The sequence below is a fragment of the Talaromyces atroroseus genome, assembly GCF_001907595.1.
Source record: "Talaromyces atroroseus strain IBT 11181 chromosome Unknown scaffold_9, whole genome shotgun sequence".
Lineage (NCBI taxonomy): Eukaryota > Fungi > Ascomycota > Eurotiomycetes > Eurotiales > Trichocomaceae > Talaromyces > Talaromyces atroroseus.
In genome coordinates this window covers 1,379,118-1,404,395 of record NW_017971441.1, presented here as the reverse complement: position 1 = coordinate 1,404,395, position 25,278 = coordinate 1,379,118, and the positions used below count along the sequence as shown (strand labels likewise).

Sequence of the window (25,278 nt, the reverse complement as noted above, 5' to 3'; positions counted from 1 at the left end):
AGGCTTCAACACACCGTCACCCGAAATAGCCTTGTTACATTATCTCGCATGACCGGACTATAACCACGGAGAGGAGTTATAGAGATTATAATTTTAACTGCAGTAAAATCAGAGTCATTGAGTTGTCACAATCAGGGGTTGCTTGCTTATTGACTCTATTTAGTGATTTACACTACATATTCTTCCCATACATAGGTAGCAGGCTGCACACTTGTCCTGTACTACTTACATCGTCTACTAAAATAAATATAGGGTCGGACAAACATCTTGTCCGCATGTTTATAAATATTTAACAGGCCCTGAAGAGCGAAAACGTCCACTAATGGAATTCCCAAATACGTTCCGAGTTGACCAAAATCGTGAATACACTGTCCACTAAAAGAGTGAACATTGCATTGCTATATAATTTCTGATCTACACAATCCGATCATGGGAAATTCCATCTCCCAACCGGACAATGAAAGCCCACCAGTTTCGCTACGGTGCCGCCAAAAACAAGGAGGCAATATCACCATTGGAGCGCCACAAGAAGTTGTGATACATGTTCCTCGAAACCGGCTCGACCGACACGGGGTTCCTATACAACAAGTCACACGGGATATAGATCGAAATGTACTCTTCGCCGCATTACAACACGTTGCCAGATATATATCCCATCGCGGCCAGAGCATCACGGTCATCGCTGTGGGCGGAGCTGTCAATACCCCCTATCTTCAGTCTCGCGGAACGACACACGACGTTGACGTTTTCGGTTCCACATTTACCAATAAAGCTCGAATGCTCCTAGATGAAGCGATGCAAGACGCCCAGCGACATTACCGAGACCTCGGAACCGATTGGATCAACACAGAGACACAGATGTGTATGCCGGGGTCATTACATGATCGGTTAACCGTAGCTGCCGAGAGACAAAACGTCAAGATATTCAATCAGCCAGGGTTGACCATGTATGCAGCTCCGTGGAATTATGCCTTTTCGGCAAATGTGAATCGCATTCTAACGGACGGTGATCAAGCCCGGCCATACGATCTTGACGACGCGGTCACATACATCCACAAGTATATTCACAATCAAGGTAACCGGCCAGTGTCAATAACAACGGCGTTGGCGTTGGATTGGGCCAAGCAATTTCATCACAAGAGCACGGCAAATCTTCTCCGCACGCAGGTCAACCAGGCCTACCGGAGGCGGTATGGTGTCAACGCTTTCGTTTAATGAACTTTTTAGATTGATTAGTGCGAGACTGATCAGTGTATTCGTTCATAAATTGCAAATGGACTGCAACTATGACTGGGCGATTTTCTTTTTCGATTCTTTGAAATTACTATAGGCAGTTGTCACGCTTCACGAAATTTCAAGCCCCCCCTTTTTTTTGTTCTTTTGTGATTTTAAGGCAACGAGGAGAGGATACTGTTGGGTAGTACGTCGTATTTGATGGATTTCGTACAATAAATCATACTCAATATAGACAGTCACCGATAGCCACGCAGTGTTGGAATAAGTCATGTGAAAGAGATGTGGGGTGTCCAAAGCAAGATATTCTTAGCTAAGAAATCTGGATCAGCTCTAGGGTCATCTTCATCCTTTGTGATGACTCCATCATGGGTAGGGAAGACGAGAGTAGCCCTTAATGGCGGGACATTTTTTGCCCATTCTGGGACTTTTTCCCACTGGCAGAGCTGGTCGGGAATGTTCCTCGCTCTCTCTGCTTCTTCCGGCGTGATCAAGGGGGAATTGTCACGCCTAAGGCCTAGCTTGACTCTTTCATTGAAGGATCGAACAAGGAGGTACGCACAACCGGCGAGGAAAGCGTACCTCTCCGTGTCGTCGTCTTGCGGATCGGGAATACTTTGAACATCCCATTGGCGTTGACGCCAGAAGGCTTCGAGGGTATCCCGGTAGGCAAAAACATGATCTAGAATGATGAATTCATATAACCTGTAGAGGGCGAAAAGAGAGGAGTCTTCAAAATAGCCTTGAGGAGCTCCGAATTTCCTCGCCAATATGGCGTCCCAGTACTGAAATGGGTTCTCGATAATACTTCGCGGCGGCGGTGGAAAACCGGATAGTCTTCGGGAGACGGCGCGTAATCCTCGCTGTCCGACTCTGTTATTTCTGTTATTTGCTGGGATTTTGGCCGCCACCGGGCCCTTTGAAGGCATCTGTGAAGAATAGAACGCATGACGTGGACATGGATGGTTGTTGTATAAGAAATGGCACGCACCTTTGGCGGCCTCAGGCTGCGGAGCGGCGGAGCCCAATCACCACTATTCCTATTGCGGTTAGTTACGTATATTTACTTCGGCGACCGCATAAACAAACGATAGAGAAACCTCAAATTCTTTTCGACTCTGCAGACACAAAAGTCCCGCCTAAGATGATACGTTGGCTATTACCTCGCTTTTTCTTGCCCGACTTCACGTGGCCAGACCACATCCAACAACATGGCTTGCAAGACGAAATGCCTTCGACTCCCCTCGCAACACACCCCTACATACGCCGATTCTGGGGAATGGTGCGCCCATACCTCAGGCGATTTTCTCGCTCATATTGCGCCTGGGTTGAAATACCTTACGACAACCAGATTGCTCAGCTTCCCTTTGGTCTGATTCTAAAATGGTCTGATGGTACGCGTCTCGAGGAAGTCTTGACTATGCAGTTTGCTTGAAAGGCAGGCCTCCCAGTGCCCAGGGTTATATGCTACGGAGACCACCCAGATACTCCGCATGCGCCGCTCTCGATTCTTATGACCCGTATTCCCGGGAATGAATCAGGCCAGACATACAAAACCCTTAGCGAAGAACATAGGAACTCAATCTCACGGGAGTTAAAATCTTATCTTTAGATCATCCGAAAATGGAAAAACCCATGGGGTGGAGATAGGATTTGTTCTTTAATAGGGACTTCTATCCGCACTGTTCGCATACCTAATCATTCTGCTGGTCCGTTGGAGTCAGAACAAGAATTCTACGAGTACCTTATAAAACCTGCGTGGTCAGGTGGATTTTCATCGGAGACTGAATACGAAAATGCACTTGATCGCACTAAAGAAATGCACAAGCTATCTCATCAAAAAGTGTTTACACGGTGATTTAAAACATCATAATATCTTAGTGCAAGGCGGACGAATTACAGGCTTTCTAGATTGGGAATCAGCAGGTTGGTATCCTGATTACTGGGAATATACTACAGCCTTGAGGTTCACATTGAAAGATTTTTGGTGGTATAGCTTTGTGCTTGGACTCGAGGGGGGGGGAGACAAGTACCTGCCAGAATTGGAATGCGAGTACGCATTAACTTCGCTGACTAGTTCATCATATTACTGGTAGCACAGGGATGAGGGGGGATTTCAAGAATAATTGATATTGAACTAGGTCAGTTACTAACTAACGAAGAAGATGGATGCACTTAGCATACCTTGCTCATCATGACAAGTCGTTCACAACCCGCATAGCGAAGAAGCGCCTACTGGCCTTGGTTGATCATTGTTCACTGCACCCATCGCACTCTCATTACGCCAATGCCTAACTCCCGTCCCCAGTGGCTCCCAAATTGTTGCATTTCAAAATGACTCGTCCGCTGATGGGCTTCTGCAGAAGAGCTAGAACCTAGAGCACGCAAACACGGCAGGTGATACCTGGAGTGTTTAGCTGCCTGTCATACGTTCTTCTGGTTTGATGCAAATGGGTCTCCCATCCGGCTGGAACGTCAGCGACCCTAAAGAGACTGGCAAGAAGAAAAGGTTTGAAAGCACCAGGAATTGGGCCATGGTCGACGATCCAGCCACAGCCCTGTTGCTTTGTGCCGCCACTATCACCGCTGCGAAGAAACTGTGGAAATCGTTCGGGTTTGGTGGGTGATTTCTGATGAATAAAACGATATAGAGACCGTTTAACCTTGAGGGTAGCGAGAGACATAAATAATGGGCAGACACTCTCTTTTCTACCCTACCCTTCATCCTCGTAAGATGATGGGGAATAAATAGTATGTCCATGAGCGACGCGCCCGCCCTTAGGTCCGAGTTTAGTTTCAAGTCCAAAAATGGGAACCAATGCATATGCATAGTAGGTAATAAGCTTCCATGGACGATTCCGAGCACATGCAAGGGACAGGACCTGGAGGGGCCAATTAAGGGTGCATTGGACAATAGTTTTCCAACGCCGTTTTAGATAGGCAATGCTTCGTTATTCAAGAACGGAAAGGCTCGAGGAGACTTGGACCTTGCTATCGTAGATTGAGTTTACAGGTCTCTGCTACTACAATTTGTCACATCTAAGTCAATACATAGCTGAATAAAAGGCCATGTCATCTAGAATTACATTTCTTCGGGGACATCGAATTCCCGAGGACTGATTGTATGCGGATTTCAGGTCGTAATTGCACATGTTACATGTACCTTTTCGTGTTATATATGTACCCTGAATCACAATCCACGTCGGGGCTCACTGATAAATCAACTGCTAAATGTCTATTATAGAAAAACGCATATGCCCCATATCGGTTCCTCCGCATTTAAATGACTAGACAGGAAGAGCGACTGGAGCCGAAGCAAACGTTGGTTTTTTGCTGACACGGTACACCAATCGATCAGTCCAGAAATGAGATAATTCGGCATGAATAGCTGGAATCGACCCGAAAACTGTACCCGCGATGGGGAAACAGACTCTTTCAGCAAGCTGTCGTGGGTGATACCATTTCCTGAATGAGAATCCAGTATCATTCACGCCAGCTTTGGTCATGTCACGAGCACGAGCTCCAACGCAGATATCATACCAAGAATCATAAAGCGTGATGCATGCATTCATTCCAACAAAGGACAGTCCGCGGAGCACTAGTCCGCGGAGCACTCCGGTGATCCAAAATGCCCACGCCAGGGTCGGGTTCATGCTTGATGCAGGGACACAGGCCGTGTACACAGCAGAGAACACAAGTAGGACTGTTAAATGGCACGGAAGGAAATGTGCCTCAAAGAGAAGATGAAACAAGGCCAAATGTCGAACTTTCAGCTGAAAACGACGAGATCCTTTGCCGACAAGGCATCCTACGCTCTGACGAACCGAGTATCCGGTGTCTAGAGATCCCCACATGTGACGCAGGGCTTGTCGGTATCTTGCAAAAAGGGTCAAGGCACCTGGGCCCCAGTTGTCATCACCCGTGCTTTGGATATTACATTGACTCGCGGGGCTGGCGATAACGTGCGTAACAATGTCACCAGCCGTCTCAAAATAGCATTTCAGAAGCATGTGCATGTCCTCGCCAATGGCAGTTGGATCTCCATCCCATCCACCAACTCTCTTTGCGAGAGCTAGCGGTAAAGAGTAAACAGAGGTGGGAATGATGATCGAACAGCCGGGGTACATGGCCGAGACACCAGCAAACGCCCACAGCAGATCGGCACATCGGACAAGAATTGGGACACTATTCGAATTACGATCGAAAATGATTGGAGAGGCGTAAAATGCGCGTTCAGCCTCGGCGTTGTGTTGCCAATGCTTATGGCGAATCTCGTTGAAATAATCCTGCGAGAGGTGGGTGTCGGCTGGAGAAACAATTAGTAACACCCGGAAGGGAAGTGATGAAAAAATGGGGGAAGGAAAAAAGAAAAAGAGTGTCACTTGCCATCCATTTGACAGTGATTATCACATCGCGACAGTCCACGGTGTCCTCTGTGCGTGTTTCTACAATATGTTTAGCAGCCCAAGCCACGTTAGAACCCATGCCGCTGATTTCCCCCGCGAGGCCAGCAGGATGAAAGGTGCCAGAAATATCCCGAAAGCGTTCTTGAAAGGTTGAAATAAGAGTTGCCGCTTTTTCGGGGGCAGTGATCTCTTTTTGTTCCATGGCAAGGAAGACCTAACACTCTGTCAGATTGACAGGCCACATTTGTCCGGACGTTTCCTGCCTTCTTACCTCGTATTGAGTGGCAGCGCGGGGATGATAAGCAAGAACTCTTAATGTTGTTTGAAGCGTGCCCAGATCGTCGGAGTAATTGGGCAATATTATTGCATGAATAACTTCACCCTCCTTGCCGTCTTCTAGGGATCCCAAATCGAAGCAGATAGGGTGTTCGGTCGATATACTAGGAGTCATCATCGGGCTGTCACAAAAGGAAGGTGTGCAGGAGGAGGATTGGGACGATGGACGTCGGCGCAGTACGGCGCGTGTCTCCTTAAGCATCCGCGAGAATGCCTGGGCTAACCTGCACACGAAAGTGAAAGCATTAAAGTGAACTAGCAGGGTATATCCAAGAAAGGTCTTCTGAGTTAATGACAAGGGCATTGGATGTCTCGGGGGGCCGTTCCCATGAGGAGTTGTGGGAGGAGGATGATGATTCCTCGACCAAGGTAAAATGTCAGGAGGCCTGCTCATAGCATCTGGAAAGGCAAGACACAGTAGAGCGATGAGTAACAACAAGCTTAGCCCGGGCACACATCTTGAGAGCCACTTCCACATATTTATTGCCTGAGACTTTCGCTGTTGCTGAAGCAAGGGTAAGTTGGCATGGAAGGTTGGAAGGCAGAAGAGGATGGATGATCAAAAACAACGCAACAATCAATCGAGACGGTGACTACACGGGCTACTCTGTACTTGTCACCGCTGAACAGCCATCAAATGGTTGTTAGGGTTAGTGACAATCCTGGAGTGGGACTAGCAATCTCAGCAGGGGAGGAAACGTACGCGCACATCCCCGACGATAGGTACACATCCCCGGACGCGTTGGCAATAACATAAGCGTAGCTTGATCTGCTCAGCATTTGTCCCGGTCCTTCTGCTCGTTGTCTTCCGCGACCACCCCCTGTCGTTAGTGTATGCTGTTGCCACTTCTATTGGTTCGGTCATGTAGTTCTTGCTTTGACAGAAGCGAAGAAAAGCCACTGGCTCGTTGCTGTGGAAACTAGGAGTGGACAATTGCCGATGGGACATTGCGAGAACTCCGCTCGCCAGCAGATGCCGTAGCCTTGTGTGTACCGTTATGTTGATAGGAAGGGGAGGGAGACATCTCAAGCTGAAAGCTACCCTCAATGAGACTCGACAGTTTTGGCTCAATGAGTCAGCCATTTCTTGACTGGACGCTGCGTTGAAGATTCCATCCATCATATTCCGAACTATTTTCCGTGCCAACGGAAAGCGACAACCATTACGAGAATCGCGTCGCTTACACCCTGTCGAAGGCTTCCTTCGAGGGGGTCGAAGCATTTAAAGCACTCAAGTGAGCGATAAACAAAAGACAAATGATACAGGAATCGAAATTGGAATTGTCCAATACATATAGGGGCGGCCAAGCCAGTCTCGGCGTCAAAATGATTATCAATCGGCTTGGCAAGTTGGCGCTGGTGGGGAGGACTGCTAGCCCTAACTACATACTTTCTGATAAGAGATGTTGAACGGGAAAGTAGAGATGGCAAACGATATTCGCACATCGATCCGACAATTACTGTGTACTCAAGCAACTATCTTCCAGATTCCAAAGGGAACCAAGAGACCGGTAATATGAGTAGATGTTTTTGTTTGATTATTTTATTCTTGTATGGTGCGAGTATTGCAATAAGAATCAAGCTATTATATTAACAGGTAAACGAGTGTGTTGATTCAGCAGGAGCCATCCGAGGTTATTCCCACCGTGCTGCTGTTCACATATCCAAAACCGTAAAAAGGAATGACTTGTCATAGGACCTTTTGTGATTGTTTCTTTGTATGTGCGTGCAAGGCCAAAACAACACGGAGAGCTCGAAAGAACTGTTGGTCATGTTGTAAGAAAGATGCCCGAAATCAATGAGAGGTAGTTCTATTAGTCGTGTTTATAAGACAAGAAAGAAAATCCGTAGAAGATTGTCTGAGACCTAAAAAGTGCGTTAACACCGGGGCCAACCGAGTACCAAGCATTGAATTTCACACACTCTAAATTGTAGGCGCAAGGATAGAGTGGAGCGTCATATCTTGATGATAGACTTGTAGTTGAGTTAGAGTCCACCACGCTTGGGAGGCTTTGGCTGGGATGGCTTTTTCACGCCAGTAGTATCGTAGAAACCGCGACCCATATCGGTAACGGAAATATCTTGAACAGCCATGTTACCTGCCATTTTGATTGATTCGTTTGTTCGAATGTGGTGATTGAGGTGTTGCTGCTTGCGTGGAGAGGAAGTTTTCGTTGTTTCTGACTAGCAGAGGCTGTTTTGATTGCTTGTGGACTATGCAGGAGAAGCTAGCTGTGCACTCATACTTATATCTAGCAGGCCTTCAAGATATCTGGACTTTTGCAGGAGTTTTAAGAGGCTATCTCTAATTTTTCTGTCCTGCCATAGCTCGTGTCAGGGCTTCTCCATGGAGATCTTTCTCCTCAAAGAGATACTTGAAGAAACTTGCTACAGAACTGCGACAAGAAACAGATTTACACAATGTCTTGCCATTCTTGTAACCGCCAAATCGTTTTATGTTTCCTAAATGAGAATGCGTGCAACTAGATTGATATGAAATGGTGGCTTGCGGTATTGTTTGTATTTATTAAATATAATTACTCATGTGGCTAATATTGTATGAGATCTGCCGTCAACTAGGTAGATGCTGGTATTCTTACGGCTCGCCATCAATCTCCGGAGCTCTGTACGGAGGCCATGTCCAAGCCTGAGCCTGTCGTGAAACAGTCTGACTGTGCCGAGATAAAAGAAAATGAGTTACGAGAATCCTTTGGTTTTATTATATTGAATGAATGGGTTCTTCGTATACTATGTCTGTTCAAAGAAATAGACCAAAATACCCGCAACATTAAGTACTATGGGAACTCACGACCATACGTGCGGCATGTGGTTTATTTGTTACCTGCCTTTTGATAAACGACTGTACTCGGGAATTTTATAGATAATGATGAAAGCAGAATTGCTCTATGACCATCCCAGGTAGTTTTGTCGGCCCCCTCAGCTTTTAATAATAGCCTTTCAATATCTGCTCTATAGTCAAGCAAAGCCACACATTTCTGTGAAAGGAAAGACTGAAAGCGGTAGCTGAGGTGTAGCCCTAGACTATAGACATCATTGAAAGTGGACGGGATGGAGCATTGGACAACTAATAGTAAATCTTAGCAAGAAATTGACATATTGGGGGGAAATGCCACAAATATCTGAACACTTGGCAGTCTAGGTGCAGTCTCTACCCAGCTATTTAATCATGAACAAACACAAGCGAGTAGGCTTCCTCACGCAGGAACCTGAAAACATATGATTGAGATTAGAAAGAAAAAGCATCCGTTCAGTTCGAGACAAAATAATTGACTGCGACAATCTCCCCCAATTTCAACTGCTTCACCATCCCGTCAACATCAAATCTCACCCGTTGAGAATTGCCAAACGGTTTCTCTTTGTAGTTTTGCGGGATGCTTGAATCAGGCATCTGCTTGTAGAGGAAAAACACGTAACGATGCGGCGCTGCACCAGGCGGCGGGGCAGCAGCAGCCCAGTATGCAACTGCAGGATCGTCACTTTTGAGCTCGCGGTTTGGCTGATCAGTGATTTTGAAGCCTGTTTGGACCCAGTGAGCGCCTGGACTGAGGATATTGAAGGAAGCGAAGGGCACGTCTAGGTCGATGGAGATGATAGCATAGGAACCCTGGGGAAGGTCAGGCGGTGCCAAGAGAGTTGGTGTTGCTTTGGTATCTTTTTGACATAGCTGTTAATCTGCTGTACGATATCTGTACTGGGCTCATAAAAAGATTGCCTAACCTGCTCTGGGAATCTTCTCCCCCGGAGTGACCTGTCGCGAGCCCAGGCTCAGGCCCAGCGTGGGATAGGAGCCATTCTTGAAGCCCTCGAGGACCTCTAAGTGCTTGGAAATGTCTGGCATTGTCAGGCAGTGCTGCTGGAAACGCGAATGGGGAAGATGGAAGCAGAGAAACTGCTACAGACTTTGTTGGGCGTTGATATCATGCATGCGCGCGAGCGGTTCCGGCCTTCGGTCCCGGCGTCAACCCCGGAACCGGCTTTCCTCCATCGACATCAGTGGACAGAGGCATATTTGAGATTGATTATGTGCGTTTTGTCGGCATTGCATAGGATATCAACAGTACAGCGATGCGTTGCGATTCTAGCTAGCTCTGGCGCCCAGGCAATAGACAGGACAGTCCAGGAAATATCAATGTTGGGAAACCCCCGGAAAACACCCTTTTCTGCTCGCGTTGTCGAAAAACGCCATGAAAATGAGCTGTGCGGAACTTGGATGCTACCTAGCGGGGCAGTCTCTTCTGCTGCTGCGTTCCGCCCGACTCCTCCTCCAAATGAGATGCATATCGATATTGCAGCATGGCGTTCACGCATCTGCCAAACGAGCTCCTCCGAGAGATCATTATACTTAGCTTACCAGAGAGCTTCGAGAATCTGGCGTTGACCTGCAAGGAAATATTTGCGCTGTGCAGTCCATTCATTGCACACCACAGCAAACTTCGCTTGCACTTCCGACGGTTCAGGTACGGGTACCGACCAAGAATGAAAGCAGACATGCTCGTCACACGTCCCTATCCATTGCTGTCGGCATACATGTTCATTGCCCAAATTGCGATTGATCCGGTCGTTGCACGCCATGTCCAGGAGGCGGACTTGTATGCTGACAGTCAGCCTAATCGATACTGTGAAAAGTCATTCCAAAAGCTAAAGGCGGATGCTTGTTGTGAAGAAAAAGTGATGAAACTACTTGCCGACTCTTCGTACTTGCAAGAGGCTGGCCTTGACTGGAGGGAATATTATACCACAATCAAAGAAGACTTCTACCAACGTCGCTACTCACAGTATGCCGCTGCATTTCTTCTCACGCTGCTCCCCAACGTCAAGAGCTTCACGCTACCCTGGCGATGGGAGTCTCTCGAAGCCACCGATAAGCTCATCGATGCCATCATTCTAAGAGCCAGACAGGCAAGTCCTCCTCATGGCAGAGCTAGTATTGCCCAAGTCACAGCGTTCACGTCCACGCGCAGTCTGCATACGACAGCCGCGTTCCTGAGTCTGCCCCAAGTTCGACACTTAAAATGCTCCCAAGGCTTCCGGCCTGTCAACAGTCAAGCTGATTCATTATCTGCGTACCAGCACCCTAGACCCCTTGAAAAAATTGAAGAAATCGCCCTGGTCCACGCTACGTTTGACGAGGAATCTATGGCAGCCTTTCTTAGTCACACTCCATGCCTCAAGTCGCTGCACTATGCACATTCATCAGTACGCCCATTTGTCCTCCAAGACTGGGATTTTTGCGGAGTGATTAATGCAATAGGATGCCAGGTGGGCACCCACCTCGTCAAGCTCAGTATCACTATTGACACTTTACGCGACTGTGTTGTTCGTGGCAAAGCGTTAATGCGTGGCTTTCAACGTCTCGAGAAGTTGCAGTTTCCCCTCGAGATTGCAATGAGCAATCTTACCGCATCTATATCAACAGAATGCGAAATAAAATATCCGGTGTTTTTTCTTTGCGACCTCGTACCCGCATCAGTTTCAGAGCTATCTCTGTTATCAAGAGGGAAAGACCAGCATGAAAGAGCTTTGGAAGCTATGTTTCATGATTTTGCTGCCAATAAGAAATCCCAAGTCCCTGCTCTTCAGAAGATATATCTGTCGCACCATAGAGACGCAGATAATGCCTACAAGGAGCAATGTGCAAAAGTAGCCATAGAAGCCGAGGAGGCGAGCGTAATTTTGCATTTGAGAGACGATTTCGCACCTCTACCAGAATGGAACTATAAACATTAATCTCTGATGTTATATATACAGAAATGTTGAGTTTATGAATATCAAACAATTTAAAGTGTCTTTCTAACGTTCTCCTGAAGCTGATGTAGGCAACTGGTAACGCAAATCGCTGGTGCAGCCCGACCGGAGCGTGCATCTTAGAGAAGATTTTCTGGTATATACTAGTAGAGTCAAAGCCCTTTCAGTCCATTTTCGCAGCTTCGCATTGTACTAGCATAGTGCAGGATCTGAGTACAAATTGCTCTCAAATTCTCCTTCATGTCAGAATGATCATCCTGGTTGTCTGCTTGACTGATCGCCAATTTAAGCTTCACTAGAATGAAGCGGGTGAAATTTACTGTAACAAAGTCAAAGGCAATCTTCGTATCACAGTATGATAGGTACTGATTTTCAATCCTTGTTTGGAATAAGTCAATAGCATCACATTTCTGGGCGCCTGACATGGGCATATATGAATTGGCCCGAACAAACTCTTTGGAAAATAGAAGCTGTCGTGCAAAGTAGCTGACTTCAACCTGCAGCAAACTGAACAGCATCTCTGTTTTTCCAGGCATCGTTTGAGGAATGTTACTCATATGCGGGTCAAGGCTGCTGTCTGCGATGTTTAATGGCAATTTGGTGTTGAAAGAAGATTCAAGAATGCATGGATCACACCCCTTCTCCTCTGCTGTGTGTACATCCAGAATACAAATTTGCCACCATAGCCGACGCCGCAATTCTACCTCGAATGGAGAAACATTCCTAGCTTCTGCATCGCGATGAAGACCAAGCCTGAAGGCAAGCCCAACAGCAAGCCCAGTCAGGCTGTACACGTCCGGACCCTCTTCATCGCGTCTCCCAGTGATCTAACTTTTGTCAATTTTGAATTGACCATGACGAGAGTATTTATTGCTCACCAGATAGATAGCAAATGCTTGCAAGGTAATCATGCTTGGGGCCTCGGCAAAGTCCGCACGGGAAAGAGAGCATTCAAGCCCAGTGCGATATCTAAAATTATTCAGCAAAATCCGATGACCAACAGCAATAGTACTGTAAAATACCTCTGAAGTAGAACCGATCTTTCCTCCCCAAACTCTGCATGGCACTCGGACACAGATAGCCCGACCACAGTCGCGTAATAAATGGAGAACAACAAAGACTCCGGCGCAGCATCAAGTCTGTTACGATATCGAATGGCCTCCATTACTAGTTTCTGCACCGTGGGAGTGTGAAATATCTTGAGGACACGGTCGACATTTTTCAAATAATTCAACCACAGCAAAGACATCATGTCTGAAGGCGGGCGCACAGTTTCGAGATCTACTGTCTTCGTCGACTCGAAGAGAAGGGGCGTGTGGTTCTCTTGGATGGACTGTATCATCAATGGGCTGCTCGAGTTGACAGCAGAACCCTGCAGTGGTCTTAGCATGCTGTTTCTGCGGAAGGAAGGACTAGTGTTCAACATTTGGACTCATTCTATCGACATAACTTGGTTTATCACCTTGTACTGTGTCGTTTCGGGTGCTATCATCTCCGCCTCCTGCAACTCGAGACGATTGCTGGGGGCTGCCACTTTTGCCTGATTGGGACGGCACGATTGGAGACCACGACTGCAGCAACCGTTTGACCTCCGAGAGGCCCTCCGCCAAGGACGCAAACCTCTGCTCAATCCTCTCTATGCGGGCCAGGATATCGCTCTCTGTGTTAGAAGTTGTGGCTCTCCGAGGCGGATAGGCGCAATCGATCTGTTTTCTAACGCAGTACGAGCACGGACACGACCGATCGCACTTGATTTTGCGACGGCGGCATTCCAGACAGGAATTTCCGTCCGCGGTGACTCTGCGCGACATGTTTTAGGCTTACAGCGCTCAGGTGTGCGGTGATTGTGAGTGAAAGAGTTTGCTGAGAGATCTTCACGACGTTTGGGGGGGCGGTCTCTCATTGTACGGCAGCCACATTGGTTGGCGCGGAGAAAGCGGAGGGCCCTCCGCTGGATTTGGATTTGCTGACAAAATGGAAATAGATGCATCAATTAGCAATCAGGCCTATACGCCAGAGAGGGAGACATCATTAGTCAAAATTTGAAAGAATGCTCGAATGCTGGTATACCGCGATTTGGGTCTGACCGACATACATATATAAATATCGGGGCCCTTGTCCTCTCTTCAGTCATCCAGTCAACTCAGACACCGAAACATACCTTACTAAACAGGCACCATTTAACAAGGCGCCATGGCAGCCCATTTGGAAAATGTCGTGCTCATTGGAGTAGGTTATCTCTCCGTTCACCTAGAATCCAAAGCTAATACACTCATTTCAGGCCAGTGGAAATGTCGGCCCGATTATTCTGAATGCACTTCTCGCCTCGCGTGAATTCCATGTAACCGTATTGTCTCGTGAGTCGAGCGAGGCAGTTTTCAGTCCGGGTGTTACTGTCCGCAAAACCGATTTCTCCGAGGGTGATCTGGAACTTGCCTTTAAGGGACAAGATGCTGTGGTGTCGGCAGTGGGCGCAACTGGATTCGGAGAGCAGAAGAAGTTCGTTGATGCCGCCGTTCGTGCTGGTATCAAGAGGTTTATACCATCTGAGTTCTCCGCAAACACTCTAAGCGACTCTGTAATACAGTTATTGCCACTTTTTGCGCAAAAGCAGGCTCTCCTTGACTACTTGAAGTCTAAAGAGTCCGATGGCCTCACCTGGACAGGCATTGCGACTGCTCTATTGTTTGATTGGGTATGTATACCATTCGAGAGTTACGCACGATTTTGATTCTTATAATTTTTTTTCTGGTAGGGACTCGCAAATGGCTTTCTGGGCTATGATATTCCTTCTCGTACTGCGACCATATGGGATGGGGGACACAAAAAGTTCACCCTTGTCAATGAGAAGGAACTTGGAGACGCTATCATTGGCGTTTTGAAACGCCCACAAGAGACAGCGAACCAATACCTTTACATTTCGTCTGTTGAGACCTCCCAGAAAGAGATTCTCAGCTGTCTAGAAGAAGAGACCGCTTCTAAGTGGACAGTCATTGATACTACCACTGATAAGGAGATAAGCGATGGTGTCAAGAAGCTCAGTGTTGGTGATTTTAGTGGTGCGTTGACTCTTGTTCGGGGTACAAGCTTTGCTGATGTTCCTGGGCTCCGTGCCAACTATGCAACGGATGAAAAGCTAGCCAACTCCCTGCTTGGCTTGAAGCCGGAAAGTGTCAAGGAGACTGTGAAGCGTGTTCTGGGTATATAAGCCTGCATTTCAAGTCAACTGGTTATTTCTGGCTAAACATCAAAGTACGTGTTAGCTATCTAAGTATTTCAGAGTTTATAATTATCATCCGCAATCCCTATGATTGATGCTTGTAAAACTTGCTTCTAAGTGATGAAAATTCTACCTAGGTAAGGTGAACGACACATGACAATCCCTAAATTATACTCTGGCTTTGTTTATATTCCTTCCACCGTCAAAGCCGAGAGTTCGGATTCGAGATTAACACCTAATGGACACGATCAACCACTTACTGCGAGGCTAAACTCGGGAGTCTTCCAACATAAGACGTAGCCTGAAACCTTTTAAACAAGTTGAGACTCTGGCAAAGACAAGGCCTCAAACTGCTCTCGGTTGTACAGCCCTGCTATCAGATAAATTGTGACATTCACTGTCCAAACTATTCTTTCTGTCTTTCATTATTGTCGATGAACGAAGTAGGCCCCTGCAATGAGATGAAACGCGCGAAAGAATTTCATTATAGCCATCGAAATATTGACACCCAGGCTGACAATTACTCTACTCAAAGAATGACCACATTCACAAAGACATCTCAGTTGAAGTGAGTAATCAGTAGTGACCAGCCTGAAACTGAACTAAGTCATAAAGCAATATAAAAGGCGTAGAATAGTATCTTCTATTTGCAAGCATTTTTTTCTTTCATAAATATTTACTACATTCTCAAATCAGTTCAGACAAATCCTTTAACACCGAAGCAATATGACCGACGAACAGAAAATTGTCTGTTGCAAAAATGGGCTAAATTTATATGCTCAAGAGGCTTATGGTGACTGCCAAATTGTTGACACATACACGATAGTTGATCAACGTTTGACCAAGCTCGAAACATTACTTCCATTGAGGGAGTGCAAAACAGAAGTCGCTGTGTTTTACACTACAGAGAAGGAAGTCAAGGTCGCACCACTGCGTGAAATGCTAAAGGGCTATGCCGAACGGTTATTTGCCAGCAAAGGCGTAAAGGTCTATTTCAAAGAGTTTTTCTTCGTCGTAAAAGATACTGGCGTTGGAGAACAGCCCTATGATCCAAATGGGATTGTTGGAGCCGTCAATCGAATTCAATACGTGCAAAATTTGCTTAACGGGAAAATTGAGTGGTCCCAAAAGTTCGCAAAGCCTCGTCTAGAAGATTTTCACCGCATCATCTTCCCATCTTTGGAGAGTGATATTAAGAAAAATGGGGCCATGACTGCATACGATAAGCCGAACATCGTCTTTTACGAGTACATCACGGGGAAAATTCTTGCCGGCATGGGTAGGGGACCTGGTTGCCAGGCGGATCTCCTGAAGTTGGCCCAAGAGACTAAAGATATCACTTATGGAAGTGTTGTGCAAGAGAAGTTTTCCGAATGGATTTACCAATCAATCAATAACAGTGCTGAGTTCTCTGGCTCAAACTGGCACTGGATTGTCTTAGGTCGCGATGAAAATTGGGTTCTGCGTGATCGTGCATATTTTGTGAATATATTGTGTGATCATATGATGCAACGCGGCCTGGAACAGCTGTTAAAATGATATACTCAGTGATCTCCTCCCTGAAAAAAATGCCTGATGGCCTTGCCTAGTGTCTCAATGGTTGTTCTCGTCATTTTGGCCCATTGCCCTGGGCCTACATAGATCGATAGCTTTGATTTGATGGTCTTGACCATTGAAATTGCAATTACCCAGTGAATTACTCTGGATTGTGTAGTTTAGGCTTCTAAGGCTTGAATAAGCTTATTTTTGTGCAGCTATGGGAGTTGTCTGCGAGTAAAGCGTCCTTTGAATGAAATCCTCAATCGCTTCTGGTGTGATTGTCATATCTGGACTGAATTTGAAAACACGATCGTCGGTCTGAATAACGAAAGCTGGAAGCTGATCGACCTGCAAGCCCAAGGGCTCAAGAAAAAATTCGCTTTTGGTGGCATCGACGGTAGCAAAATTAATATCTTCTCTGTGTTTCATTGCCACAACTGAGAGGACGTCGGCAAGCGCCTTGCGTTCATCTTCTTTAGTAGAATAAACCATCCCAATAGGCAATCCGGACTGTTTAATTTATTATCAGATATATTCTTGAAACGGCGATGTATGGAAGACCATACCTTCATGAAGCTCACTAATGATGACATGTCGAATTGTCTGACAAGCGGTTGGGAGACTAGGCTGGCAAAACCTAAAAGACCTTCTCGATCAAAACGACCACCGTATCTGGGTGTGGTTTCGTCCAGAGAATTGAAGACTGTGACAGAGGGGGTAGTCTTATGGTGGATATTAGGAAACGACGGATCCCACATGACCCCTACAAAAAAATTTTGCGACAGTTCTGCTTTTGCCAGTGCAGTAAGAATATCAAGCGATGCATAATCGTTCTGGTCGCCTGTCATGACCATCAGAGGAAGAGACAAGTTTTTCATCACGGCTAAGCGTTGCTCGTCTAGTTCGATGACGGGTTCCATGACTTGCTTCAACACATGGGTCACGATTCTAAAATGGGGATCCAATCAGCTTCGGTGAGTCAAATTATTGATTACATAGAAGCCATACTGCGATGTTCTTTGTGGACCCCGGTAGCGTGACCATTGCTGATGATCAAAGACACGAATTGTCGGAAAGGACAGGACGTCCAGAGATGCACAGAACTTGGCGTGCTCCGAACAATCAACTTCATAGATACCAACTTGTGAGACTTGTCTCAACGCCTCGGCAGCATCTACGAGCTGTCTGTGTAGGGCTTTACAAGGTTCACTGAGCCATAGTCAATATATTGCCCAACAGCAGATAGCATGTGGTAAATCATACAACCAGTCCTGGCCGGTGCAGAATAAGACTTAGCACGAAGTAAAATAAAGACAAAAGAGACTCAGATTCCATTCCGAAAATCAAAACTCACTATACAAACTTTCATAGCAGCCAGTTAGTACATAATACTACAGTGCAAGGGCATTAGCAACATACAGGTCATCAGGAAGATGCCGGACAATGTAGCCTGGAGATCAAAGTCATCCGGGTCAATTTTGAAGAGAGGCGACTCCGCTGCACAACATAACCGGAGAATAACCAGAAACCCAAGCCATGGCTGCAGCTTCAAGAGCGATGAGTACCTCATGGTTGTATACGAGGAGAGAGGGAAGGGAGAACAGAAGAAGTCGGAGAGAGCTCGAGGCATCATGCAAAGACTGATTGGGGGTTAGCGTGCAAAAACGGCGCGCGACGAAAAATGTTGCAATTTCATTTTCAGGCACCAATAGTCAGCATGGCTGGGGGCACGTGCTCCTTTTATCGATAAGGGCCTTCGCGTTGCGTTTTCGATGTGAAGTCAACATCCACAATGGGCGAGCTTGATCTATCCTGCTTCTGTCCTCCACCAGGGCTCCCCGGCAGCAGTTGTCCTCGGATGGATTCTCTGTGTTCGCTGTAGCACCTTTGGCCCCGTCACCAACCGACCGTTGAAAACCATGGCAGACAAACGGTTCTTCCCGTCCCTCGGTTTGCTGGTGACAGCCATTGCCGTCGTCATTGCCTGGGCTGTCAGCCAAACCGGTCGCTGGCCGCTGGAATGGCTCCGTATGCAGCAATTCGACAGTAGTGGTAGCGAACACCCAGGCCCGGAAATCTATATGTTCTCAGAGGATCCAGTCGTGGTCTACGTGAAAGATTTCATCAGCGCGCAGGAGGCAGCTCATCTTGTGCAACTAGCGTAAGTGCCTATTTGTTGCTTTTTCCATGAAAAATGAAGCTATGCACTAACGTAGACACTTCTTTTTCTCTTTAGCGACGGCCGATTTACTCCATCGCCTATGTGGGATAACGACGGCAAACCGCACATCGACAAGGCGTATCGACATTCGATGACGGCAAAATTAGATCGGACCGACGTTATTATCAAAGGCATTGAGAAAAGGGCGATATCTTTCCCCTTCTACAAACACTTTGGAGACTTTATGCCCATCGTGGTGCAGAATTACGGCATTTCCGGCCAATATCGCGATCATTACGATTGGTTTGACGACGTTCATGCAGTGGGGGGCAATATAGCTTCCACATTCTTTGTTTATATCCATGCAAACTGCACCGGCGGAGGGACTAACTTCCCGCGGCTTACTCCTCCTGATGATGAGAGATGGTGTGAGTTTATCGATTGCGACCGACCGTTCGATGAAGGCGTCACTTTTAAACCTATCCTCGGCAATGCCATATATTGGGAAAACCTACACGAGGATGAATCAGGTCATAAGCTGACGCTTCATGCGGGAATGCCAGTAACAACGGGGAATAAGATGGGCATGAACATGTGGACTTGGAAAGTGGCTTAGTACATAGTCGTATGTATATAACAACACCCTATAGCAATGACTTAATAATAATAATGAAAACAAATTTGCATGGACGAGAGACTTTGTTGGCATCTCGAGTTTTCTAGCAAAGTTAGAATTAAGTGTTAGGAAAGTTCTACTGCTTAAGTTGCTACCTAGGGAATGCAATTCGGTCAGTCTCAGCTGACATGAACGGACCCCTGCGCCTCGCCCACAGCTCCGTGAATGAGCTTTTCTATTTGACAAAAGTCAGATTGAGAACGTAGAGGAGACGGAATCCTAGAAGCTGTGATGTCCAGTCGTGTCCCGATGAGATTCCAAGGTTTTATATTTAGCTAGGACTTCTTCTCCCAATTGACTCTTGGAGTAAGTTAATTCATTAGACACTAGCTAGGAATCTATATACCATATCAACTAATAGCAATCAACTTCTATGTGATGGGGATTATTTCCCTTCATAAATGACTGGTAGTAATGTACACGAGATGGTTTTGCTATAAGGATTATGAGGATGCAAGTATACATACCAATAGACATATCCAATAGGTATAAAATTGTATATCGATATCGAGTCTGATAGAGACGAATTCCCAGGACAACATACACCTTTTTCTATTCATGGAGCAAATATTGGGTCGTCAAGTCGTTGCTCACCGGCCAAACTTCTTCAGTTCTAGCCACCTGAGGGGTGGAAAGACAAGCATAGCCCAGGAGCATCCTACCCAAATGCCCAAATCGGCACCCTCGGGGCTGGCCAACTTGGCGATGGGCCCGACATAGTATATCTGGTACATACACAAGACACTACCGACCCATCCGACCACGAATGCAGTGAAAGCAGCAAGGCCGAGGGGCAGCTTGCTGCGGTCTGCCCACATAGACCAATCAAACGCGGGGGCAATCTTGCCCCAGCGAAATATCATGTGTTCTTCAAGCACGATAACTAGGAAAATGGTAACCCAGTAGCCCATCAAAGCTAGAAAGTTCTCGAAGATTTCATAAAGATGATTGCGTCCACCCAAGGCACACGCAGTATAAATAATGACGCCCACACAAGTCCAAAACCAACGGGGAAGTGCCAATCCATAGCGCCCAAGAGTTTGAAAACCAAGCGTGGCAGAGTAAGTGCCAGGAATGTTGTTCGCAATGAGACCAAGAGAAATAAGAACACTGAGGAACTTCCCGAAGCCACCCAAACCGTTGTAGCCTTGCACGACCAGAGCACCAGACGAGACATCGTTGGCAGCAGCCCAATCGGCATTGATATAAGTACCGGAGCCAAGGCCAACACCAAGTAGATTGGCAAATACCAAGGCAAGGCCGATTCCGAGAAAGCTCATGGTGAAGGTAATCCATTTTTTTGTAGTCGGGGGGTAGTAAACATAATAGTCTGCACCGGCGGGTGCCCAGGCAACGGCAGAGGAGAGACAAAGAGAGAAAAATGACAGACGGTTGCCGGCAATGTCTCTTGTATCGCCTACGGAGGCAATGTTGGTATCGAATTTAGGCCCTGCAGAACCAACGAGGACAAAGAGCGCAATAATCTGTGGTAGCCAAGCCCATCTTTCGTAGGCGTGGAAGATAGACATGCCAAAAATGACAACAATCCAGGTGATTATCGCCACAATTATGGTGCCCACAACAACAGACATACTCCCGCCGGCGACGGCTGAGAGAATCTGACCACCAACGAGGCAGTCAATCATTCCATATCCCAGCATAATAACAATGTTAAGAAGGGCACAGATCTTGCTGGGGTAGTAGCCCATAAAGTATCGCGCAATGACCTGTTTGTTCATTACGTCAGTATAGATGGCTGATACCAAAATGGAACAATAAGATGTAGGAATTGGACAAACCATCGTACGGTTACCGCTGACCGGACCCCATGTTCCCATATACGCCGCACCAGCTGCACCGAGAAGCGCTCCAAAAGTGGCACAGAGAGCGGAATCGACAAAACTCAAGCCATAATCAAGCGGACCGAGCATACCAACTGCAATGTTGTTGGCAGTGATGTTTGTACTGAACCAAAGTAGAGCCATCTGTACGTAATCGGCAGCAGCAAGGTTGTGCCGCTCGGACTCAGGCACACGTTCGATGCCACGAGCTTCAAGAAACCTGATGGAGGTAATACTCTTATTTAGCCTGGCAAACACACCCCCAGTGGTGGGCTTCATGGCATCAGATGTTTGGCTTTCCAGGCCAGATGGTGATGGCTCGGAACCATCGACATTGACAGACCCGGTCGACTGCTTCTCCATTGTGGTATGTCTTGTGTGAATAGGTATGTCGTTTCAAGAAGCTTGGAACAAAACAAACCGAGTACATCAAATTTTCATCAAGATAGCTATCCAGAACATGGAACAGAATTTTACATATGTGACGGAAACTAGATACGAAAAAAGCAGGCCCGGGCCCACATAAAAAAGAATAAAAATAAAAAAGGGCCGGACGATTGAATAAAATAGGACTAGGCAAACGTTGGATGAATCAGATAGTTGCGTTGCATTCAGGGCTAGTATTCGATACTATGATAGGATTTACCCAGAATACGTAAAATAGATTAAATACGATCGAAGGGTCTGCCCGAGGTGGCCCACGCTCCGAAGGGTTTGGGGCTGCTTCTAGAACTACCAATTTGATGCGGCAGCTGATACAAGAGCGGGTCCGGCCGATGTATTGCTCGTACGGAACACCGAAATCGTGATACACATACTTCAGGTAGTGTTTCCAACGCTAAGAACTTCATGGAGCCGTTGCTACAATTCTCTATTGGCCATTAGTCAGACGAAAATGGTCAAGGGACTCGGTGGACAGCAAGGATAGTAATCGTTAAAGCTTTTGGCGCAGGCCCGGGAAAAGAGACTGCGACAGAAAAAGGAATTGACTTTCTTATTTAGGTTAGTCGATCTGTGGGTAAAACGGGCCGCGTGCCAAGAATGCCAAGAACGAATCCCAGGGATGCGATCACCAAAATGGTGTGCAGACGCCGCTTTCCATTGGCCGCAGTATCCCCACCAATCGATGGTGTGCCGCGCCGCATTCTGCTTCGCACGGGGGTGCAAAGTATAAAACGTCAAGAAAGACTATCAAAAGCGTGGCGTCAACCCAAATGACGCGCTTTGATTGGCGTTGCGATCGTTCATCTAGTTCGTTCCGGGAGCAGTGTTAACTTCCAATTGCGTACGTTCTACTCCGTACAATGCCTTTGTGAGGCGTGAGCCTCGGAAAGAAGCCAATAGTTTCGCCATCCCTTGACCAGGGTCTTCTTTGTTCCATTGTTCACGCATAGCACGGAGACTGCATTGCGATCGACGGGCCGCTGGCCCCTGATTCGCCACCAGGATGGTGGCACTTCCATGCCATCGACAGGAAAATCCACTGCGCTCAAGCCTCGCATTCTTGCGATATCTTTCTAGAAATCATGTGTAGTTAGTTCATCATGAGAAAAACTCTTATCGCCGATCAGCGTCAGGAATCAGGCTTGCACTAACTACGTGGTGTACGAGAGATCAGATTCTTTCCTATCTGCCGAACCGGATTAACATTCAATGCCCAACATAGCCGTGCTTGTCCATATATCTTCCTATATCCATTTCGCTGGCGGTGGGATGAAAACACGTGTGCATCTCGGCTAACTCACATGAGTAGCAGCTGAAAAGGAAGCGCGAAATTGAGAGAAATGGCAAACGATGGCGGCGGCACCCCGCAACAGCTCGTGGTGCAGTCATGGATCATGTACAGCATTGGTGTTATCATATACCTTCTTCGATTGTGCGGATATCTTGCTAATGTCTCCGGTGCCTTTGATGAGTCGCTAATCCCATCTGGTGCTGCAGATATGCTAGATATGAGCGGATGGGCTTCAAATGGCAGGCAGAGGACTTTCTTATGGTCCTTGCAATTGTACAGTTTCATCTTCATATGAAGAGTCACAAATATGATTGCGACTGACTGTTTCCGTGTCCCTTCCAGGCTTGGTATACTGCTCTTGTCGTGACCAACATTAAATTAGCTGAAGGTGGCGGAGGCGCACTCTATCCGCCCGATGAATTCGCGACCTTCACTGACGGCGATATTGCTTCCAGATCACAGTTCGCCAAAGTTGAGTTTGCCTCAGAACAGGTATGGAAATTCTCCACTGAATACGGCTTAGTTTGTAGGTTCTCGATAGCTCAGAAGAAACAAAACTACAGTGTATGTGCAATACGATATGGACTTTGAAAGCTTGCATGCTTATCATCTACTACCGGATGACGTGAGTGAATGCCATTTTCTTCAATTTTCTTGCTTCGTCCATATTTTCTACGATATTCTAATAGAATTGCTGTTACACCTCAACAGTACGAATCTCAGGCAACAATTTTGGGTCAAAATCTGTGCTGGATACACTCTTGCCGGATTTGTCGCCGTTGAACTCACTTTATTTCTGAACTGTCGTCCCTTCTCAGGATACTGGACACTCCCACCACCACAACAAGAATGCGCCACATATTTCAATTATGAAGTCGTTCAAGCTGTCTTCAATATCTCTTCCGATCTGGCTATCTTATTGGTTATTATTCCAAAACTGTGGAGGATGAATATGTCAAAAAAAGAGAAGATACCGCTTATTTTCATCTTCGGAATGGGGTTTTTCCTGGTACGTTCAAGTCGTTCAAGTACCGTTGCCAACTCTAAACCAGAGTGCCATAACACTGAATTCTCTGGTCATGTTTGCATCGACTGACTGATCCTTTTTCTACTAACCAGATCATTTGCGCCATCGTCTCCAAAATTTTCACATTCAAGAACATCTACGACACCTCCTATCAGTTCTGGTACCTCCGAGAAGCTTCCATCGGTGTTTACGTGTCCAACCTTCCCTACGTTTGGTCTTTTATACGCCGGACCGTGCGATTTCTGCACCCAACAACTGGCGGGACGAAAAAGATCTCCCGCCAGCTCTATCATGGAGGAAAGACTTCGGAACGTCCATTCTCTGGCTATACTGGTCGGAGCCGAAATTTTTCAGCAATCGCGACCAGTGACAATTCCCATTTAGGGCGAAGCGAAAGTGAAGAATATATATCTGAAAATGAGACTGCAGTGCTAGGCGGTGAAGTACCTATGTCAGAAATTGACCGAAATAAACGGTATGACATTCAGAAGACTACAGAAATCAGCATCAACACTGATGATGTGAATGAGTAAGCCTTTGTACAAAAAGAAAAAGCGGATGTGTTATTGTATACTATGGGTGTTTTGGTTTTATGGATATCGATGATTGAATGATGTTTCAAGATATACTGGTAGATAATGTTTCTATAAACCTGAAATGGTTATGACTGGAAATCTTGACTCTCAATTAGATATAAGCCTGAAGGATGATATGCATTCATCTAGAGGTATAAGATAAATAAATACCTTTGTTAATCTTTTTGATTGTTCCGTGTCTAGCCGATTGTTTAGAAGTTGAGTGATCAATTTCCATGTTATAGTCCTGGTGAGCTTGTTGCTCAGATGTCTAGATATTTAAATTTAGGGCTATGGTGTTAGGGCTGTTGTGCAATATATATCTATTCATTCTTCACATCTTGTCTATTTTTCACCAAGCTGATAAGAAATTCAATTCTGTAGACTTCTTAGAGCACAGACTACTAATTGAATTCCACCAACTACACACTGCTGCCGGACACGTGGGCATACAGTCAAAAGTCCAACGTCCATTCCTCCTGGCTAGGAAGCTAGTTAATTAACATCGCAAGCAACATTTTCACAGTTTTGGGCGCACAGATCGAGAAAAAGCAACATAGGAGGTCAATGCGACCTAGAAATTCATGTATATCAAGCCAATAATCCTAGCCAGCCAGCGATTGTGGCTTTCTGAACGTCTTGTATACGGGCCCGCACGGTTTGCAGAGGTCCGAGCGAGAATCGCAAAATTTTTCATGTTACTGGCCTGCTTGGCATTCTCGAAAGCTTGTTGCAACAAAATGTAAATTAATCCGATGCTGTT

General features: G+C 46.4%; 11 protein-coding genes across 11 annotated transcripts; 6 read left to right on the top strand and 5 right to left on the bottom strand.

Annotated features, from left to right (window-relative positions):
• Positions 1-429: 429 nt before the first annotated feature.
• On the top strand, positions 430-1,215 carry UA08_06864 (hypothetical protein; the record flags this gene model as incomplete). The annotated part of the gene is made up of 1 exon (XM_020269188.1): positions 430-1,215. The coding sequence occupies one exon, from the start codon at positions 430-432 to the stop codon at positions 1,213-1,215; it is 786 nt and encodes a 261-aa protein (XP_020118027.1).
• Positions 1,216-1,502: 287 nt separating this feature from the next.
• Positions 1,503-2,162, bottom strand: UA08_06863 (hypothetical protein; the record flags this gene model as incomplete). Its single annotated transcript, XM_020269187.1, has 1 exon — positions 1,503-2,162. The coding sequence occupies one exon, from the start codon at positions 2,160-2,162 to the stop codon at positions 1,503-1,505; it is 660 nt and encodes a 219-aa protein (XP_020118029.1).
• A 2,358-nt stretch (positions 2,163-4,520) lies between these two features.
• Positions 4,521-6,453, bottom strand: UA08_06862 (hypothetical protein; the record flags this gene model as incomplete). Its single annotated transcript, XM_020269185.1, has 3 exons — positions 4,521-5,539; positions 5,616-5,853; positions 5,911-6,453. 3 exons carry the CDS (start codon positions 6,451-6,453, stop codon positions 4,521-4,523), a joined length of 1,800 nt encoding a protein of 599 aa, XP_020118108.1.
• A 2,790-nt stretch (positions 6,454-9,243) lies between these two features.
• UA08_06861 (hypothetical protein) lies at positions 9,244-9,834 on the bottom strand (the record flags this gene model as incomplete). Its single annotated transcript, XM_020269184.1, has 2 exons — positions 9,244-9,647; positions 9,714-9,834. The coding sequence occupies 2 exons, from the start codon at positions 9,832-9,834 to the stop codon at positions 9,244-9,246; spliced, it is 525 nt and encodes a 174-aa protein (XP_020118109.1).
• A 455-nt stretch (positions 9,835-10,289) lies between these two features.
• Positions 10,290-11,723, top strand: UA08_06860 (hypothetical protein; the record flags this gene model as incomplete). The annotated part of the gene is made up of 1 exon (XM_020269183.1): positions 10,290-11,723. The coding sequence occupies one exon, from the start codon at positions 10,290-10,292 to the stop codon at positions 11,721-11,723; it is 1,434 nt and encodes a 477-aa protein (XP_020118104.1).
• A 2,211-nt stretch (positions 11,724-13,934) lies between these two features.
• UA08_06859 (hypothetical protein) lies at positions 13,935-14,949 on the top strand (the record flags this gene model as incomplete). The annotated part of the gene is made up of 3 exons (XM_020269182.1): positions 13,935-13,970; positions 14,023-14,436; positions 14,497-14,949. 3 exons carry the CDS (start codon positions 13,935-13,937, stop codon positions 14,947-14,949), a joined length of 903 nt encoding a protein of 300 aa, XP_020118105.1.
• A 738-nt stretch (positions 14,950-15,687) lies between these two features.
• On the top strand, positions 15,688-16,500 carry UA08_06858 (hypothetical protein; the record flags this gene model as incomplete). Its single annotated transcript, XM_020269181.1, has 1 exon — positions 15,688-16,500. The coding sequence occupies one exon, from the start codon at positions 15,688-15,690 to the stop codon at positions 16,498-16,500; it is 813 nt and encodes a 270-aa protein (XP_020118106.1).
• Positions 16,501-16,701: 201 nt separating this feature from the next.
• UA08_06857 (hypothetical protein) lies at positions 16,702-17,420 on the bottom strand (the record flags this gene model as incomplete). The annotated part of the gene is made up of 2 exons (XM_020269180.1): positions 16,702-17,010; positions 17,067-17,420. The coding sequence occupies 2 exons, from the start codon at positions 17,418-17,420 to the stop codon at positions 16,702-16,704; spliced, it is 663 nt and encodes a 220-aa protein (XP_020118107.1).
• Positions 17,421-18,419: 999 nt separating this feature from the next.
• On the top strand, positions 18,420-19,277 carry UA08_06856 (hypothetical protein; the record flags this gene model as incomplete). Its single annotated transcript, XM_020269179.1, has 2 exons — positions 18,420-18,661; positions 18,737-19,277. 2 exons carry the CDS (start codon positions 18,420-18,422, stop codon positions 19,275-19,277), a joined length of 783 nt encoding a protein of 260 aa, XP_020118394.1.
• A 650-nt stretch (positions 19,278-19,927) lies between these two features.
• On the bottom strand, positions 19,928-21,541 carry UA08_06855 (hypothetical protein; the record flags this gene model as incomplete). Its single annotated transcript, XM_020269178.1, has 2 exons — positions 19,928-21,064; positions 21,137-21,541. The coding sequence occupies 2 exons, from the start codon at positions 21,539-21,541 to the stop codon at positions 19,928-19,930; spliced, it is 1,542 nt and encodes a 513-aa protein (XP_020118395.1).
• A 1,421-nt stretch (positions 21,542-22,962) lies between these two features.
• UA08_06854 (hypothetical protein) lies at positions 22,963-24,473 on the top strand (the record flags this gene model as incomplete). Its single annotated transcript, XM_020269177.1, has 6 exons — positions 22,963-23,054; positions 23,129-23,186; positions 23,256-23,405; positions 23,477-23,538; positions 23,625-23,922; positions 24,033-24,473. 6 exons carry the CDS (start codon positions 22,963-22,965, stop codon positions 24,471-24,473), a joined length of 1,101 nt encoding a protein of 366 aa, XP_020118392.1.
• Positions 24,474-25,278: the final 805 nt, after the last annotated feature.